The following is a 20,763-nucleotide window of genomic DNA, read 5'->3' on the forward strand; positions in this document are numbered from 1 at the left end:
CTAATTCAACCTAGCTATGGGAGGAATTTAGCTGACAGTTTAAAACAAAGATGGTAACAGTGCCTTCCGGAAATGGGAGGAATTTAGTGGATAGTTTAACTTTAAAACAGATGATAATGGTCCCTCCCTAAAACTGATTCCCTCCTTGCTCAGGGACCAAAATCACCTCTGTAAAATTAAGGAAATGCCACAAGGTTGGAATTGTGATAGGGGCCTGAATTCTGCTAAGATACAGGCATAAACTCTAACCAGCCATTGTTTCTTCTGCTAAGACGTAGGCATAGTTAAACCCTAACCAGTCATTGTTTTATAATTTGCCTTTTTAAACTACTTATTACTTAGGAATCACATAGCCAATAGTCACAAACTTTATAAATTCCCCAATTGCCCCTATAGATAACATTGCTATTGTAAAACCTAAGACTGGCATTTGAGATATTTTTCAGACTTTGCATTCAGTATGAACCAACTGGCGCCACCCAGAGCAGTAACCCCTACCCAGAAACTGACTCAGCACAAGAAGACAACTTCGACCCCCTATGATTTCTTCCCCAATCCAATCAATCAGCATTTGCCATTCCGTATCCCCTGGCTGCCAAACTATCCTTGTTTGCACAAGGTTTAACCCTAGTCTTTGAATTCTTGGGGAGGCAGCTTTGACAATTATCTCCTGGCAAGTTGCCTCTGCAATAATGAAACCCTTTCTTTGCTGCAAAACCTGCCATTCTTAGTGCATTTGCTTTCCTGGGCAGTGGACAAGAACAACCCAGCTGGACAATTACAGGCACAGGTAAAGCCTGCCGCACACCAGAAAGTGGTCCAGAGTCCTGGTTATCAGAAAGCAAATGCCATGAGGGGAGGCTAGGCTTTACATACTCCTTGCCAAGTTGAGAACATGTCTAGTACCTTTTGTTCATCCCGCCAATGTTTGCTGAGTGTCTATTTCATGTCAGGTACTAAGCAAGGCCCTGGGGGTATTTCAGAAGCAGAAAAGATCCCTGCCTTCAAGACTTGCAGTCTCTAGGGGAGATACCAGACACGCACGGCGAGATAGAGATGAACGGGGATAATGTGCCTTTGAGAAATGGAGTGAACCCCAGTGATACATGGAACCAAACTCAGAAGCAGCCAGCACAAGCCTCCTGAGATCGTACCGTGTGCCACTTGCCATCGCTGAGCAGTGCAGGGTGAGAGACCTTTGTTCTGCCTTTGCCAAGGTCAAACATGAAGTGGAGGCGGCCCCCATGCAGCTGGAGCACGGCGTAGTCTGCTTGGTTCTGATGAGCCATGTAGTAAATCAGGCCGCTGGAGGCGAACGTGCGGATACTTAGCTCAACCGAGAGCCTGGAAAAAACAAGCGCTGAGCGTTGAGAAAGAAAACTTTAACTTTTCATTTTTAAAACCTCAAAGAGAGGACTCCACAATTGTTTCGGCGTTTACACTGAACATCTCAGGAAAGAGGGGAATTCATTCCTTCATCCATTTACACATCCATTCATTTAACTGCCCACCTCTGTCTGCCAGGCTGTTTTAGGATGAGGATAGAGCCATGAACAAAGAGGAAGATCAGATCCCTTTGCTCATGAAGCTAATACAGAAACACACCAGAGAGTTAAAGTGGGTCCTGTAGAGGCCAACCGGTGGCTACCTTAAGTAGTCAACGCGGGTAGCTCTGTAAAGCAGATATTTCAGCCCAGCTCTGAGTGACAGAAAGGGGCAAGCCCCTGCAAAGTAAGGGGCTTGATGACAGTGGGCAGCAGGAAGCCCACCTGAGGCCGCGGGGGAACCAGAGCCACTGCAGGTGTGCAGGAAGGCTACACCTGGGTGGGCCCCGTCAGAGGGACCACGGTGCCACGGGAGCACCCCGGGACAGGACGAGGGTGGATGTGGCTCCATCATAGGGAGGAGGGGCTTTGAGAGTTGATTTTCAGCACAGTGGGAAGTCACAGGAAGGCTCTGAAAGGGGGAGTGACCGAGAATCCCTTTCAGAGATCCTCTGTCTAAACTGCAGAACGGGTCAGGGGTCGGGGTGAAGCGGGCCCCATCAGGCAGCTGTTACGACAGCCAATAGGGAGGGGTGGGTGGCTTAGACCAGGGTGGCGGCGGGGACTCAACAGATTCAGGAAACATTCTGGAGGAAGAAGCAAGAGGATGTGCCAATGGACTGGATTTGAAGAGTGAGAACAGGTGAAATAAAAAATAGCCTCTAGGCTTGGGCCTTGGGCAACCAGGTGAATGGTGATCGTGCCCGCGGCAACGGCAAAGAGCAGGAGAGCAGGACTGAGGGGGCCTGCGAATTCCATTCGGGGCGATGAGGCCCAGGAGCCTGTTCCAGTCCACATAGAGGTGTCGAGTGGCTGAGGAACCTGTCCCAGTCCACACAGAGATGTCCAGTGACCCTGGAACCTGTCCGAGTCCACACGGAGATCTCGAGTGGCCGGTGGGCCCACAAACCCTGAGTTCTAAGTGGAGGCCAGAGCTACACGGGTAGGTGCTGCCGTATCTAGGTGGCATTTTAAGGTGATCGGAACATAGAAGGCCATCCTGGGAGAGCGTGTGGAAGGGCCCAGCACTCTCAGCTGGGAGACTGAGGAAGGCGGGCCGAGAGAGAGCAGGGAACCAGGAGAGTGTGCGGCTGTGACAGCCAAGGAAGTCCACGGGCTGCTGAGAGCCCAGGGCAGGGGGCCCTGTACCACGTAGCTACATGGGGGTCTTCAGTAATTCTCTCAAGAGCAGCTGGGGGTGTGCGGGAGGCTGACCAGATGGTTAAACGAGGAAACAGTCCCTGAGGAAAGGGCAGCTCTTTTGAGCGCCTTGTGGGAAACAGAGCCAGGTACTGCGCATGTGTGTGCAGGGGGATGTGGCGTCTCCTGGGGGTTCTGCTATAGAAGTCAAAGTGAGAGAGGGAGTGCAGCGTAGAGGTTACAGCAGTCCCTTCTTATTCGCGGTTTTGCCTTCCAAGGTTTCACTTTTTAAGGTTTCAATTACCTGCAGTCAACTGAGGTCTGAAAATATTAAATGGGAAGTTCTGGAAATAAACAATGCGTAAGTTTTAAATGGGGTATCACTCTGAGTAGCGTGATAAGGTCTCATACCATCCCACTCGGTCCTGCCCAGGAAGTGAATCCCGTCTGTGTCCAGCGGTTCCACACCATATGAGCCATGTGCCCTTTGGTCACTTTATAGTCGTCTCGGTTCACAGATCGACTGTGGCAGTACAGCGGGGCTTGTGTTCAGGTCACCCTGATTTTACTCAATAATACCCTCGAGGTACAAGAGGAGTGATGCTGGCATACTGTTATAATTCTTCTATTTTATTATTAGTGACTGTTAATCTCTTCCTGTGCCCAATTTATAATTCAACTTTATCATAGATATGCATACATAGGAAAACGCAGTGTATATGACGTTTAGGTACTAGCCGAGGTTTCAGGCAACCACTGGGGGTCCTGGAACGTATCCCCCAAGGAGAAGGGGAAACTACTGTACAGGCACAGACTCTGAAGCCACAAGGCCTGGGTTTGAATCCCAGCTCTACCATTTACCAGCTGTGTGACTTTGAGCAGATGTCTCAGGCTCCCTATACCTCAATCTCCTTATATGTAAAATGGAGATAATAACAACACCTTCCTCCCAGGAGAATTATGAGGAGTAAATTAGATCATCTGTGTAAAATCTCTGTGTCAACCTCCAGTACAATTGTTTGCTGCTCTTGCTGTCACTGCTGACGATGGGGTGATGGTGGCATCTGTGTGCTGGTGGGAGTGTGCACTGAGGAGTGAGGTGTGGCTGCTGTGCATGTCCTAGGAAGGAGAGGGCGAGTGGGATCCAGAAGACAAGCTGGGGCTGGCTGGGTGGGCTTTGCTAGGAACAAAGACCCCTTCATCTGTGGTAGCAGAAGAAGAGATAGAGGGTCAGGAACAAAAGCAGGGGCTGGTCTTTTTGGTGGTGGACAGATGAAGGATCTCTTTCTTCTCAATGGGGCAAGTCATCAGCTGGGGTGTGAAGAAAGACTGTGGTGCACAGGGCTCTGAGCTGAGAGCAGCTATGAGCAAGTGGTCATGGAGAATAAAAACCATAAGCATATTAGAGCAATGCACTGGTTCTCTATGTTGTCTGGAGGCTCCATCTGAGATTGACGGCCATGATATGCAGCTCAAACCAGCTGGGAAGGAGACGTCCATCTCCTCAGCCTGGTCTCCAGTGTGGGTTCCGGCACAGAGAACGTGGAATGTTGGCTTTTACCTGGGCTCGCAGGAGTGGGAGAGACAAAGGGGTGAGGGAGTTTGCAGAGGAACACCTGTAACACTGGCCTGGAACCTACCTGGAGGACGAATTGTGATGTGGGGCTAGAGAAGAGGGGAGATGGTGGTGGGAGGGCATTAGGGCTAGTGGCTTAGAGGTCTCCAGGGAACTGACAAACTGCAGGAGTGGGGAGGCACAGAGTTGAAACGAGAAGAAAGGGATTGTCTAATAGGAGGCTTTTAAAGTCGAGACTGAGAGGGATGGATACCTGTGAAGAAGTCAAGGGTATGGTGATGGGAGAGGCTGGCTGAGGAGGGAGTAGGGAAGACGTTTCACAGATCACAGTTTGAGCACGGAAAGGTCAGGGGTTAGGCAGCTGCTGAATTCACAGAGAGGGATGGCAGGAGCTGCAGAAGACAGACAGGAACCCAGGTCTAAGGGGTATGACGGGGTGGCACTCACAGCCAATGACGACAAGACAGGCAGGGCATGGCAGAGTCTGCAGGCAAGCCTGGCAGGTGAGCTGGAGGACCGCAGGAGGAGAGAGGAGCAACATGGAGTCTGGGAGCCCCAAGCTCCAGGCCTTAAGCTCTTCCCTTGGCAGAAGGGTCCCAGGGACAGGCAGGTATGAGGGCCAGAAGGTGCACAGAGGGGTAGGTGTGGCACCCAGGACTTTGGCCACCACAGTGTAAGAGTTTGGGTAGACAAAGACATCAGACTAGGGAATGCGTAAAGTGGAATGGGGTTGAAAGTCCAAACAGTAATAGATCCAGGAGGCTTGATTTAGACGCCCACACGCTTAACTTACGTGCACACAGAGAGGGGAAACCAGCCACCCTCCAGAAGGGGAAAGGCAGAAACCACAGACTCCCCCGTGAACCACCGTGAAAGCGTTGTGATTTGCACCAACGCTGAATTCCTATCTCTTTGCCTTCTCTTTGCCATTTGGTTGCAAGTCAAGCACTTCATCATCAAATAGAAGCACCTTCTTTTGGAAGAGACTCTGTGGCTGGAGAACACCCCGTCCATCCAGCAATGAGACACCGTGTAAGGACATTAGAAAGATACCTACCTCTTTCTGACAGCCGACTGGTTAAAAGGCAACAGGAAATGGCTGTTTTGTGAGAGACCAAACTGGTGGGCGCCGGGAACGTACTCCAGAGCTGCATCCACCACACACTGTTCCTGTAAGAGCACAGGAACACTCAGCCGCCACCGCAGCCCGAACCCCACTGACCCACGTGTTCCGCCATGAAGAGCCATCTCCGAAGCAATCCCATCAGAACAGCAGCCACCACCAATGCTTGTTGGTGCTCACTCCATCTTAGGTTTAAATGATGCACTTGCCAGCCCTTCATCCCCCTGAAGAAGGCACTTAGAGCTTCCGTCTTTCACCTTAATCCCACTCAACTTCATACGGACACTGAAGTCTCTCCTATGAATTTTCATCAGGCTTAAGGGGCAAAGGCCTTGCTGTCTTCCTAGGCCCCTGCCATGACCTGAGGCTCTGGGAATGGCCCTGAGGATGCAGCCGCCGAGATCAGCTGCAGCCCAGCACCAGAAAACTGGAGGTGCCCACAGGTGATGTGCTTTGCAGGGCCTCAGAGTGTGAACCTGTGAACCTAGGTCCACAATGACAGGGCAAGGTGCAGACAAGAGGAGCCAGGTGGGAAGGGCCCCTGAACCCCCCTGCAACCATCCGCGGGCTGCCCTGACACTGCCCAAGTCACGGGGGTCCCCGCTGCTGTTTTCTGGCTCAGCCTAGGCAGATGCTGCCAAGAAAACTGCCCTGAACTCGAAGCCTGGGCCTGCTCAGAAGGTCCTGCTCTCAAATGCTTCTGCCATCTTCTAAATTATTAGAGCGCACACTTTACACCAGGGCAACAGAGAAAGCACAAGGGGAGAAAATGAAAAAGAACAATGGCTGCCATTCAAACTCTTTGGCCAGAACTGGCTTTTCCTAAATGAATTGAATCTTTTTTTTTTTTTAAAGCAACAAATATGTGCACGATGGCTTTACATGAAGTACTTATTTTCATGCTTTCTCAGCTAAATGTAAATTGATAATGAGTCCTTATGGAAGCTCTGCCAAAAGCATATTCTACATCAGCCTGATGTGCGGCCGGGGTGTTGGGGCCAACAATCTATGAATTGGGCCGTGTCATCCGAGTTGCTTGGGGCACGCTTTCCCACCCTATCCCTGCTCTGAATTTTAGCACAGCTCCAGCTCCAGCTCTCGCAGCACCTTTACAGCAAGGCCCCATTTTAACTCCCTCTGTCCTGGGCCCTCCTTTGCTGACTGGACCTGACTGATAGTAAAGGAAGCCGCTCCTACTGGAAAAGCCCGGGGCTCTGGCAAGAGCTCGCTGTCCTCTGCATCGGGAGCCGGCTTAGGCCTTTCTGACAGCCAGCAGGTGTCCAAGTCGACTTGCTCATGGCCAACTGCGCTGTTGAAATCCAAAAGTCTAGGCAGAAACGAGAGAGTGTTTTCAAAATTAGGCTATCACAAACCAGTCCATGAACCCAAGTCATCTGATAACTGTACAGTGAAAATCAATTAAAAACCATGTATATATTTCTCTTAGAGTAACCAAAGTGCCAATCCTTCACTGTGACTCGGAGTCCAGACATGTTATCTTAGATAATTCTTCTCTGATGCTTCTGCTTGCAGTGGCACCCAGCCTAGCGTATCCCCATGTTAGACCCTGACTATTCCCGAGCACCCCCCAGGTCGGCTTTGATGCTGTCGCCTCCTCCTGCAGCCTTGACTGGACTGCTGCAGGGACACGTTTTTGTCTCTAGTTCCCAAGCGCTGCACGGTGACCTCCATGAAACACTGACTTCTCGTTTACATGCTTCCCCTCGCCAGGAGGTCATGGGTTACGCTTGTCACGTGCACCATCACTCTGCAGCTCCTGTGCTGTGTCCTGTGCCCACACAGGTCCCCCTGGCACTTTCCCAGGCACAGCTGGGAACTTCACAGAAACGTTTCTGCTCTACTGAGTTCACAACCCCATGACTTTCAGGAGCATGAAGATGCCTCATGAATGAATGAACAGACAACTAGGGGAATAAACATAAACCTGTACAAAAATCTAAACCAGAGCTCTGACATTATGATTGTATTGAAACCCAATGCTAGGTTTTACTCTTGCAAATTTCAGGGAGTCCTAAGAGGTAATTTCACAGAGAAGAAGACACTGTGACCATGAAAGATCCAAGTCCTTGTTCAAGGTCACTAGGCAAGTCAGTGACCCAGCCAGGAGGGAGCTTCAATTTCCTGATGCCCAGGGCACTTCCAGGTTCTCCTGGGCAGATGCTGGTCCCAGAGCACAGCTTGTCTCCCATCAGCACCCTGTCCAGAGGTAGAGGATGAGCAAGGAGGAATGAACTGCTCATGGGCACATGCCAGTTCCCTTCTTCATCATGAGCTCCACACAGGGAATGGAGGCTTCCAGTTCTTAATTACACAGTAATTGTCTTGGGAGAAGCCATTAACAACCTGAAGCTGCTAGGAGCCCCGTAGTCAACAGCTCCTTCAAAGCAATGCTCTCAAGACAGCAAGAGACTTACATCACAAAATCCCTACGTTCCTTCAAATGCATGTCAAAAATGCATTTAAATCCCAGCTCTTTATGGACAGTCACAGAGAGCTAATGTTCAGCGATGGTTTTTAAAGTATGATGACCAGATCTGTCTAACATTCTAATCCACTAAAATCCATGTGGGGGGCCTTTCATGATAGAATAATGGGGTTCACTCATTATTTGGGAACTTGCAAAATTTTCAATCTCAAACAGTAAAATTAGATTTCAGATTAATGTTAGCACTCACCATGAAATATCAGAAAGTGCAAGAACATGCAGAGAGCAGGTACACTTACTCCAAATTAAAGATCAGGTCTTTGATACAGCCATGGAACGATCTTCTCATTGTGAGCAGCGATGTCCCCTCTCCCTCTGGAATTCCCCCGACGTACAGATTGGACATATTTATCGTCCTGCTTTCTACTAATGGGCCCAACTTCATTTCCACACGATTGTTCTCATCCAATTGGACAGTGATCATTCTAAAAGTCCAACAGAGAAAATAAATGAAAAGCTTTAAACATAATGAAATAATAATTCCATTTTAGTTCATAATTCCCACAAGTTCTCACTGAAAATAAACGTTCCCTAAAGGTGCATTTTAACAAGATGCTGTCTGTGACCAAAAAGGTGAATCTTGAAAATTAAAACACAATTGAACATTTTTCAGAAACGAATGGAATGTTATTAAATATCCATTGAATGAGATTGCTTTTTGGAGAGGTTTTCTTTTTTTTTTTTTTAACCTCTTTACCTATGATGAAAATGTCCAGTGTGCTTTTAAAGCATTCAGTCTACAGTTTTGGAGAGAAATATACAGGAATGTTGATATAATGCTATTTACTATTGATATAATACTATTTACTAATAGTGTAGTACTATTTGCCACAGAATCAATCCAGTGTAAAGACAATTTATGCTGGGCCCCAGTAAAGGGCAGAGTTAAAGTTGTTTAATTATAAAAATTCTACAAGTATCTTATTACAAAGCAGATGAAATTGGTTCCCAGGAAACAATCCTAGCAAGGTTCTAGAATTATTTGGATGCCGATGACCCCAGTCATCTAGCCGCCCAGGGCACCACCGCAAGGTTCCTTCCACATTCCCTCTAAGCTCACCACACCCTTATTACACACTGCCTTGCCGCGTACAAGTACCTCCGATTCCTGACCAAGGAGATGGAATGTGCTTGTCCGTCGCTGCATGTACCCGTGGGAGCGTGCAGGAGAGCTTTTCTCAGGCCTGTGCCATCCCCAGGATTGACATGTACCTCGATGTTGCCTCCAATCAGCATGATGGAAAAGAAGGGCTGCGGAGGTAGCATAGAGAATTTCCCGACAAAACACATCACTATGTGATTTAGAAAACTTTCGTCTTATGAAGATAATGTGAGAAGATTAACATCAAGTCAGTAGAGCAATTCCTTAAGAATCTCATCAGCTGTCACAATTTTAAATTTTGTATGTTACTTTCTAATCTCTGTTCATATAATTTATGTTCCGCATTATGCTATTATCACTGAAGATGTCAAAGATTTCCATTTCTGCATTGCCTCATACTTATTGTTTATTGCTACATTAGATACCATCGAGTAGGTATATTGTAATTTGTCTTTTTATCCATGAAATTTAGTTTCCAACTTTTTATTACCATACATATGAATATTTAATTGTTTTGCCTGTGAGGTTGTTTCTAACATTATGAAAAGTAGAATTAAACATTTGAAGGATGTGAAAATATTTAAAGCTTTTAATTTTTTTAGACATTGAAAAAAGGTAGTTTATACACCAGAAGGATTGGAATGTCAGCGTCTCACAACACTCTTGCTAGCAATGGCTAATATCATTCATTTTTGCTGACTTAGTAAGCACACTTTGATTTGAAAGTAATTTTACTAAGACTAATGGAGAAAAAGTTTGGCAGTTCCTCAAAAAGTTAAACATAGAGCCGGGCGCGGTGGCTCAAGCCTGTAATCCCAGCACTTTGGGAGGCTGAGACGGGCGGATCACAAGGTCAGGAGATCGAGACCATCCTGGCTAACACGGCGAAACCCCGTCTCTACTAAAAAATACAAAAAACTAGCCGGGCGAGGTGGTGGGCGCCTGTAGTCCCAGCTACTCAGGAGGCTGAGGCAGGAGAATGGCGTGAACCCGGGAGGCGGAGCTTGCAGTGAGCTGAGATCCAGCCACTGCACTCCAGCCCGGGTGACAGAGCGAGACTCCGTCTCAAAAAAAAAAAAAAAAAAAAAAAAAAGTTAAACATAGAATTACCATATAACCAGTGATTCCACTCCTAAATACATACACAGAAGAACTGAAGACAGGGACTCTAACAAATACTTATCCACCTATGTTCATAGCAGCATTTATTCATAATAGCTAAAAGGCAGAAATGCCCCAAAGTTTATCCATGAAGTAACTGATGAACAAACTGTGGTATGTACATACAGTGGAATGTTACTCAGCTGTAAAAAAGAATGAAGCACTGATCCATACTGCAATGGGGATGAACTTCAAAGAAATGCTAAGTGAAAGATGCAAGACATCCTATGATTCCATTTGTACAAAATATCCAGAATAGATAAATCCATCTATAGAGACAGAAAGCAAATTGGTAGTTGCCAGGGGTGGGGAGAGAGGAGAATGGGGAGTGACTAATTAATGGCACAGGCTTTTATTTTGAGCGATGAAAATGTTTGCAACCAGATAGAAAAGGTGGCCTCGTAACATTGTGCATGCACTAAATGCTGCTGAATTGTTCACTTTGAAATGGTTGATTTTAGGTTATATACATTTCAGCTCAATTTAAAAAAAAAAGAGAGAGATCAATGGAGCTCCTTAACCAGTCTTTGTCACTGTTAGCCCTTCCAGTATGTCATGACATGTTTGGGTTCTGCAAACTGGTGTTCCAGTCCTGACTCTGACTCATACCAGCGGTGTGACCTCGAGCAGGTTTACGAGGCTCTCTGAACACATTTCTTCCTCAGCAAAATGTAGCAGCATTCCCCTTGCAGCAAGGTTGTGATGATTACACAGCAATATCTGTAAAGTACCTTGCAGAGCACAAGGTGGCATTCTACAGATTTTAGCTGCATGAACTCAACTTGGTTAAGACAGTTTGCTAACATTCTGTAAAGTCTCTTCAAATCATGTGATAGACACACATTTGAGCAGAGGATGAGGGAAATATCACCTATGCTCTTGAAATGGAATATAAATAAGAAAAATGGTTGTCATTTCTCTTCTGTCCCATGTTAGTTTACTGTGCTTATTACAGGCCACATTTCTCTTGCTGCTCCTTTCAATCCTATAATAGATAAAGAAAATCTTGCTTCATCCAGCAGTAGACTGAAGACCTCAACAGGATTTAAGGACTGCTGTTTTAGCCTTGGAATGAAGAGAAATGACCACAACATGGGGAAGAAAACTCAGTATATGCTTTCTGAATGAGTTTTTAAAAAATTAGAGGTAGACAGCAAATAACTTTTTCCTCAGTCACTAGACAAGGAAGATGGATTATGCAATATAAGAAATCATTGATTCATAAGGGGATGACATTCAGCAATAATAACTTTTACTTTTTGAAAATGCACATCCATAAACAACCAGGAACACAGCGACAATAAATGTTTATGAGTACGTCATTTTCCATTCATTGTTTCCCAAAGTCGTTTCCTGAGACTGGGGCTCAGGAGCACCTACTCACCACGTGTGACTCCTCACGATCGCGCTGCTTCTCCGCATCCCCGCCAAGGGCAGCCAGGATGATGCCACTGCTGTTCTTGGTGGCAAATGTTACCAGCCATTCCGATTCTGGTGACAAAGACTTGGGTGGCAATTCAATGTAGCCGCCTTTCAAGAAGCTAACACTCCGGATGGGCTGGTCACAGAGGAGATGAAACAGCATGGTGAGTTCCCAGCTGCGGCCAAACTTCCCATGGGGAGGACACTACTGGTCTCCCCATCATCTCTTTCCTATCCCCACTGGTTTGTTGCGTTAGGATGTTGATAAATCAATGAACACTTAAGGAAACTCATGTGAATATTAATAACAATGTTCCCTACCTCCAGTGAGCAGCCTTTTCTCACTCCATAGGAATTTCGGAGTAAGTCAAAGGTTGATCTGGATATTTCCAGGTTCTTGATGCAGCCCACAAAGCTTTTGGCGGTGACACCTCTCCTGTAGGGAAGGGCATGAGAACAACCACAAAATTTGGATTTTCAAATTCCATTTTTGAACGAAGGAATACAAAGCCACTGGGCAAGGCACAGTGACTCATGCCTGTAATCCCAGCACTTTGGGAGGCTGAGGTGGGAGGATCACCTGAGCCCATGAGTTTGAGACAAGTCTGGGCAACACAGTGAGACCCTGTCTCTACAAAAAATAAAAAATTAGCCAGTCATGGTAGCATGCACTTGTAGTCCCAGAGACGGAGGCAGGAAGATTGCTTGAGCCCAGGAGTTTGAGGCTGCAATGAGCCATGATTGTTCCACTGCACTCCAGCCTGGGTGACAGAGCAAGATCCTGTCCCCCAAAAAAAGAAAAAGGAAAAAAAAAAAACCCTATACTTCTGGAAAACTTGTTTCCATGTGTTACTCTGCAGAAATATCTTGGTCTCCCTCTAAGAATAATATTGATAGTGAGAACTTTAGGTCAAACAAGTACTCTCCTACTCTCCTTAAGACTAGAGAAAGGGATCAAACTTAGTGAGTTTGGCTACTTGGATGGCTACCCACAGAAAACACAGGCCAATTATAAGAAAGACAGTGCACAGCGCCTTGCAGCACACCGATTCAAATCCAGTCTCCATGTAGAGCAGAAAGTTTGCTTCCCATGGGGACCAGTGCAGGTAATGCATTTCCCAGGATCTGACTGCTAAAAAAGAAAGTCATTGGCTGTTGTTTACATTGCATATCCATGAACTTTATCCTAAAGGAAGTAACTGCATGTGGTAAAGTCTGGGACTATCCGAAACTCTATTTCTCAATGTTCAAGTCAATATCACGTTTTTCTTACCAGAAGTCTCCACACTCCTGGCTAAGGTCAGGCTATAATGTAGTCCAGCTCTCATTTCCAAATCATGGAGACCACCGAACATCTCCCAGCTGCACTCTTCTGTACCAGCTCTTCACAGGAGAGCTTTGCAATAACATGGTTTCCTGTTACAGTCACAGCTCATTTTTTTTTCTCATGTTGAAACAATGAGCTATGGACCGCTAAGCAACTACATGATTTTGGACAAATTTCAGCCTTTCTGGATCTCGAGTTCTTTCCATGTAAATGAGGAGGCTGGCTTTGATGACACCTAAGTGCGTTCTACTGAGAACATCTGTGATATGGGCTTCTGTCCTTTTCTGCATTGTCTACACTGGGCCATCAGGGCAAAGTCCAGATGTACTAGGACATAGCTGAGGCTACAGGAACACCCCAGTCCTGGTCCCAGCATGACAGGGCATGAATCTGGGATGGGATCCGGAGACAGCTTCCAGTCCTGGCTCTGTCTTGGCAGGGAGGTAAGACTTAGCAAGTGACAGACTCCACTGAGGTTTAAATGGATTCAGTTCTAAGATCAGGAGGTGGCTGTGGTTGCAAACTGTGTTCTTTGGGACTTTCCAAGATTCCTGGCAAAAAGAAGGGGCACAGTGGAGAAGTGGCTCTCTCTACGAAAGGCTGCTCATCATAGCAACTGAATGGCTGCAGTTCTGTGCCATGTAAGAGGATTCTATAAAAGAACCTGACCTAAAGACGTTGTAGCACTGCTACAAATGGACATTTGCTGACCACTACGCTGAATGGCCCAGTTTGGACATTTAATGACCCCACTCCCGGCAAGCCGTCTTACCTTAACTATCGGACTTTCATAAGTGTCTTTTTTTAATGGTGTGAAAGAACCTTAGAGTTTAATTACAAACCAAAATTACAAAACTGAGGACAATGAACCAGCCACACAAAGTTTCTGTAAATCATTCAAGTCACAAAGCAAGTATGACAGCAAGTGGGGTCTCCAAAGATTGCATGATAACAGGATTTAGATGTTCTAAAGGCAATACATATAAAATCACTAATATTTCTGCAGAGGGTCTGCTTTACTTCTCAAGTCACACGGCATAGAGTACTTTGAATAAATAAAAGCAGATTACAGGTTGAACTGTGTCCTCCCAAAAGATATGGCAGTCTTAATCCTCCTTATGTGTGGTTGTGACCTTCATTTGGAAAAAGGGTCTTTGCAGAGGTAATCAAGTTAGGATGAGGTCATTAGGGGAAGTCCTTATCCAACGTGACTGTTGTCCTTATAAAAAGGGGGAATGTGGACACAGGGCACAGGCCAAGGAATCCCTGAAGCGACCAGAAGCTAGGAGCATGGGACAGATTCCCTCTCACGGCCCTCAAAAGGAAGCAAGGCCTGCCAACACCTTGCTTTTGGACTTGCAGTCTCTAGAACTGGAAAATAATAAATGTCTGTTGTTTAAGCCACCTGGTTTGTGATACAATCCATTCGCAGCCCTAGCAAGCTAATACGGTTGGAAATCAGGGACACGAAAATTCTGCAGTTTAGTATCATACCTTACAACTCTTGACCTTGGTAATCCACCCACATAAATCGGATCCTTGTCTAGACGGTTGAGGTCGGAAGACGCTCCCGGAGTCTCGCCCTGCTTGGTTTCTTTATTACTGGTGTTATAGGCATCGTTAACTGCTAGGACTCCTAAAAGGAGAGCACAGACAAGAGATAAGAAAAGGGAAATCCTTTTCCATGTTAAGGTAAAATGCAAACTTCTGGCAACAAAGTTCATTTACAAAGGCATATTCTTCTAGATTCTATGAATTTGATCAGCTAACGTTCTTGGTTATTGAAGGACAAGTGAAAATCCTCTCTATCAAAGTCAATACCCATTGCTAAATGAGAGCAGTGGGTGTAGAAGAAAATAGAATGGATTTGATTCTTGATTCCAATTTAGCATTTAATGTTAAATAACACACTTGGAAATCACAGGCAAATACAAGTATAACACTCCTCCAGCAAAATGTGAATCCTGTTGCTTAGTATTCCAAAGACAACACTGGCTTTCAAGTAGACTATCATCCAATACCCAGGAGACTACTGTGGAATAGAGATTGCTGATTTTGACAAGATTTCTATTCTTATGAGGGTGACCGCCATCTGGTGAGTCCATCTGTCTCTACCTTGCTTCCGGTTTCGCTGGAAGGCAATTTTGTACCAGGTTCCATTGTTATAACGTCTGTCTGTCAAAAGGGTAAGGGGTCCTGAACCCAGGTCAGTCGTAACCTTCACTCTGCCATGGAACAGCTCGATGGATAAAAAGTCTCTCTGTAAAGAAGAGAACACAGTTCCCCAGGTTATAGCTTTATCCCAAGTTTCCCTTTCCCTTCAAGTCAGGGATGGCCGAAACCTTCTAAAGTCAAACTGAGAAAACTGGATCTGGCCCCACAGCCAGAGGTCTATCGGCGATGAAACCAAAAATGCCCACGAAGGCTTTCTAGAACACTACGCTAATATAAACGAAACACCATCCGTTGTTACCAAAATCTACAATTCAGTAAGAGAAATGGAATCTCCTTGTATCTTTTTCATTCAGACTGACAAGGGGCCAGTTCTAAAAAACAAAACCAAAAGATTGAAAGACAGAAATCACCAGCACATGAGATGCAAACAAGAACATGAAATTCCCATGGATGGAATTCAAACAATGTCACTGCGGTCACAGTGAACCCAGAACAAGACATATTATTTGAGCTCAAAATTTAATAACAAATGTTGAATTGACATCTATAAAGACTAGAAGGCCAGTTTCTACTCGCTGTTCTTCTATATTTTTCTAAAGGTTCTACAATGATAATAAATAATTTTAAATGAGGAAATTGTTTAGCACACAAATACATTGATACTAGCATATGCGCATAAAAATTGTATGGCATACATATGTACATATTTAATTAGCAAATCCTCATTAAACATAAACAACCACATAGCAATCTAAATGTGTATATATAGTAGGGCCTAGGGCCCCATAAAGACTCTTACTATGCCATATGAACCCAGGTAGAGAAGAAGTCCATTAGGTGAAAAGGTATTAAAAAGCATGATTATCTGGGTCACGGTAGCCGGAAGTGACTTCTCCACGACAGAGTACCCACTCCCGTCAAAATGGAAGGAAGGGTCTTCATTCTGGGAGCTGCAAAGCAGAAGAGATGAAATAGAATCCATTCTCAGGGGGGCAGAAAGAACCAAGAACACACTTACTGAGTTCTCCTTCACAAAGATCACGGAGAGCTATTAGTTCCATACTTTCATAACAAGTGTAGATGATAATATTTAAAAATATGCTTTTGCCATGTGAAGATGCAAGACAAATGCCCAACTGCTTTATAAGGAAAATAAAGTTAATGCAGGCAGTATTCATTGTGATAAAAGACATTTCTTTATAGGAGGATAACTGCTATAAATATTTCAGTTTACCAACTGGATTTGTTTGTTCTAATCTCCTTTAATGTAACTGTCCTCTCTTAACTCTGGTGTCTTCGGAATAATTTTTATATTGACATTTTCACTCTGCCAATGAGGTTTTAACTAATACCTCAGGGAAACTAGAGTTACGATGGAAAGCAAGTTTGTGCCCATATACCAGAATCATCACTTCACAAAACAATCACTGACATCCTCAAAAATCTGCAGGATGAGCTTAAAGACCCATATCATACTCAGAGATGAGTACATGGGTTACAACAGGGATATAATACGGCCCAGGGCATTTTCAGGTGAGTGTGTTTCCTGGTCTTCTCCCCCAAGACAGCAAAAGGCTGACTTGACTCGCTGTTCAATTACAAAGCCATTCATCTGAAACAGATCAGAATCATGTATGTTCCAAAAATAATTTCCTGGAATATCATAAGGCTTGAGAGTGAAATTTGGATGAGGATGGTTTTTGGGTAAGAATTTGAACTTCTCCCAGTTAGAGGTGTAACAACCAAACTCAGTGCCACATTTCCAAGCAAGGCAGTCTAACCAAACAGTAAAATCATTTCCATGGATGATAAAACAACACAAAATAAAACAAAAAATAGTGCTCTGTGAAACCTGAGGTTTCAAATGGATAACTACCTACTCTTGCTTTTTCAAAAATTTCCATCATGTGGTCTCTTTGAGGAATTACAACTTAAAAGAAATGCACTCTGCATAAATTCTTCAACTATGGTTTAATTCTTTAATTCTTAAGCCTTTGGCTTCCTAGCCATATGTTCCATTGTTCTACCTCTTGGCCAGCCACAGTGCATGTGCCTGAGGACAGAGACTCTAGAGCTAGACTACCAGGGTTCAAATCCCAGGTCCCCAACATACTAGCTGTGTGAACTTGGAAAACTCACTTAACCTCTCTGTGTGCCCTTTCCTTCATCTATAAAACACGGAAAACCATAAAACCTCTCTGGGAGCGCTGGCCCAGGCAGTTCTTAGAACAGTGCCTGGCACACAGCAGACGTGCTCTCTCATTATTCTGCTGTGTTTGGAGGTCCTCGATGGGCTGGTCCCCCTTTCCGCCTATGAAAAGCTGAGCCTCAAAGATTAAAGTACCTTGTTCAAGGACACACCCCAAGAAATCACAAAGCCAGGTTTCAAACAAAACTCCAGAAATCTGTCCTGGTCCTCAGTGCATGGCCCTTCCCTCCCCAGAGCCCGTGAGCCCTCCTCTCTCACGAACATGGGGGCTTTGTCCCTCCCCAGAGCCCGTGAGCCCTCCTCTCTCAAGAAGGTGGGGGCTGTGCTCCTGGGTTCTCTCCCTTAACAGGGCCTGCTGGAGTGAAGTGGCCACGAAGAGGGGGCCTCAAATGAAATGATGACTGAACACGACCGAAGGCTGTCCCCATGTCAGTCACTTCCCTGAACTTCTCCCAGAGCCCCTGCACGACTGTTCCCCACACATGCCTCAACAGTCGACCCAGGTGCCTGTTCCCCAAGTGGGTCCCTGCCTTGGTCAGGGCCCAGGACAAATGAAAGCTCGGTTCATCACAGCACTTCGTGGACAGCTAGCTCTGTTCCAGCCTTGGAAATGCCCCCATTACCCACAGGTTCAAGTGGGAGCCTGCAATCAGGAGGGCGTCTGCCCTCCCCAGTGCTCAGCCCTGTGAGTCTGGAAGAATCATCAGACCTCCCCGATCCTCCGAGGGCTCCCTCATGAGGTTTGCATAACCCTGAGCTGACCTACTAGCGTGCCCTGTTGCCACCCTGCGAGGGCGTGCGAGAACCCTGGCTCGGGCTTGGGATGCTGCTTCTCCAGCTCTGGCCCCTTGCCACAGCCCATGCATTTTCTGCTTTCTATACAGGCATTTTCCCCTAGGCCATGAGATGTCTGAGGACACAAACGTGTGATGTATGTGGACACGGCTGGTACCTAGCAGAGGGCCCGGAGCACAGGTAACTGACTCGTGACAAAGGCCAGCCATGTACCCAGCACTCAGTCACAATGTCCACTTGTAAATAACGCAAGGATTATGCCTGTTAATTACATAAAGGGCCTTTCCATATTGATTTTGATGAGGACTGTTAGAATCAGTGGTTAATTTTGTAGTATCCTTTGAGAACATAAAAGATTGCTCATAATTACAGAGTGACACCATGTACAAGTATAATAATATATTCAAAGAGGAATAAAAAGGTTTCAATTCATTTACTTGGTAATATAAATCACATTTAAGAGTAAACGGTCAAAAATTTTTTTAAAATTTAGAGGACACTGATGGGCTACACTAATGATTTAATAATGGCAAATTATACACAAACCGAAAGGGACGAGGAATGATCATCTAAGTCTGCTAAAATGGATTGTTACTAGAATTAGGGTATTAGCTCTTTGAACTAAAGCTTTTGTCTAACAGGAGAAGGGGCGCAGTGGTGGATGTTACCTAAACTGAAGACAGTTCAATTTACGAACAGACATAAAGCACCAATCTGTGCCTGTACCAGCACTTCACAAAATATGTTTTATGAAGCAGAAGAAACTCCAGATGCCCTTTTTTTTTTTGAGACAGGATGTCACTCTGTCACCCAGGCAGAAGTGCAGGGGCTCAAACGCTCCTCCCACCTCAGCCTCCGGAGTAGCGGGGACTACAGGCGCACGCCACCACGCCTGGCTAATCTTTTTCAATCCACCTGCCTTGGCCTCCCAAAGTGCTGGGATTACAAGCGTGAGCCTCATCCAGAGGTACCTTTTCAAAAAGGGTTCAAGCTCAAGTGAGTTTGGGAAACGCTGCAACTCTGGCCTCTCCCCAGGACAAGGTTACCATACACGTTAGCATATTAATGCTAATTAAAGGCTCCGATAGCCTCGCAACCAAGGAACATGCTTATTTTTTTAACTCAGTGTTTCCCAAACATTTATGATCAGTACACAATACCTATTAATACCCTACGCCAAACTAGTATTCTTTACAAACACCTATTTTTGGAAATGTTGGCCAATATAATACAAGAATAGCCAGCGGATTTGTTCAGTCCCCAGAAAAACATATTTAATCAGACCCTAGTTTGGTTGAGCTGATCAGTCAATGTGGTTCTACTACTCAGCTGGGTGGCCAGCCCTCCGTCAAACAGCCAGTCTCAAGTTGGCAGGAGGGGAGCATCTTTGACCCAGTCAAAGGTCCAGGTGGGTGGAAATCCGGTGGCAGGCCAGGTATTTCAAGGGGAACAAAACATGCGACCACCTAAAAAGCTGACTATCCTCAACCCAACAAGAAAAGAAGAGCCAGAAATCATTCAATTCATTCGCTGCTGTAGTTTGACCGTCAATGGTTTCAAAACACCTCTGGAAATGACTGATGAAAACAGAGGATACTGTCACAGGTAAAGCAGGGGGACTTTTTCATACTAGAAATGTTTAATTTCTGTTAACCATTTCTCTTTCTATCAGTGAGGTTAATGATCTGGGGTCAGTGGAGGGGACAGAGTCTAGGGGTGGGGGTGTTTCTCATGTTAGAATATCTAAATTGCTGGAAGAGTTCCTTGCTGGAAACACAGGATAAGGAAAAAGTGACGGATCAGAGAGCCTGAATTCAGGTGCTCATTCCACTGAAGTTCTAGAGCAGGGCATGTCATTACCTCATGAGGCAACAGCATTTTTTATCATAGTTGCCAATTACAAAGCCATGCTTTTTCACATGTTTACTGTCAGAAAAAAATAAAATCCTGTGACATTTACCTACAAAGCAAAGCCACATCACTGTAGGAGACCAGTGGTGAAGACTGGTGAAGTGTTTCCAGTTTATAAAGCACTTTCACACACATCATGTTGTGTGTTCATCCCTATGATTTATAGAGGTGGGTAAGACAAGTACGATGATCATTTTTCTTTTCTGGAGAAAGAAACCAAACCTCAGTGAGGTGAAGAGACTTATTATCCAAAGTCAGGGAAAAAAAAAATTGGTGGGAGACCTGGGCCAGAAGCCTGAGAAACCCAAGACTCCAAACCCTATATTCTTTTTCAATCCTAAGGCTACAATCACCAAGCCTCCAAGTCTCTGGGCCCAACTTTTTTCTTTTTTTTTTTTTGAGACGGAGTCTTGCTGCTCTGTCACCCATGCTGGAGTGCAGTGGCACAATCTTGGCTCACTGCAACCTCTGCCTCCTGGGTTCAAGCAATTCTCCTGCCTCAGCCTTCCAAGTAGCTGGAACTACATGCATGTGCCACTATGCCCAGCTAATTTTTGTATTTTTAGTAGAGACAGAGTTTCAACATATTGATCAGGCTGGTATCGAACTCCTGACCTCAGGTGATCCGCCCGCCTCGGCCTCCTAAAGTGCTGGGATTACAGGCATGAGCCACCATGCCTGCCTGGTCCTAACTTTTTAAGGGGAAAAAGAGAAGGCTTAAACTATAGACCTGACAATGACAAAATGAAAAATTTACCCGTGAGTTTCTAAA

The 20,763-nt window shown here is 45.5% G+C and overlaps 1 protein-coding gene across 3 annotated transcripts in view; it reads right to left on the reverse strand.

Moving 5' to 3' along the window:
• LAMA1 (laminin subunit alpha 1) overlaps positions 1-20,763 on the reverse strand; it is a 165,523-nt gene that overhangs the window by 7,717 nt on the left and 137,043 nt on the right. For 2 of the 3 annotated variants that reach the window (XM_015439840.4, XM_065534196.2), the window contains 10 exons: positions 15,876-16,026; positions 15,017-15,161; positions 14,396-14,537; positions 11,896-12,010; positions 11,537-11,710; positions 8,989-9,140; positions 8,129-8,314; positions 6,551-6,710; positions 5,318-5,430; positions 1,155-1,344 (listed from right to left, as the gene is read on the reverse strand). In XM_015439840.4, the coding sequence (XP_015295326.3) occupies positions 1,155-1,344; positions 5,318-5,430; positions 6,551-6,710; positions 8,129-8,314; positions 8,989-9,140; positions 11,537-11,710; positions 11,896-12,010; positions 14,396-14,537; positions 15,017-15,161; positions 15,876-16,026 (1,528 nt within the window). The remainder of the gene's footprint in view (positions 1-1,154; positions 1,345-5,317; positions 5,431-6,550; positions 6,711-8,128; positions 8,315-8,988; positions 9,141-11,536; positions 11,711-11,895; positions 12,011-14,395; positions 14,538-15,016; positions 15,162-15,875; positions 16,027-20,763) is intronic. The other variant, XM_005587155.5, reaches the window with a different exon arrangement.

The sequence above is a fragment of the Macaca fascicularis genome, chromosome 18, assembly GCF_037993035.2.
Source record: "Macaca fascicularis isolate 582-1 chromosome 18, T2T-MFA8v1.1".
NCBI classification, from domain to species: Eukaryota; Metazoa; Chordata; class Mammalia; order Primates; family Cercopithecidae; genus Macaca; species Macaca fascicularis.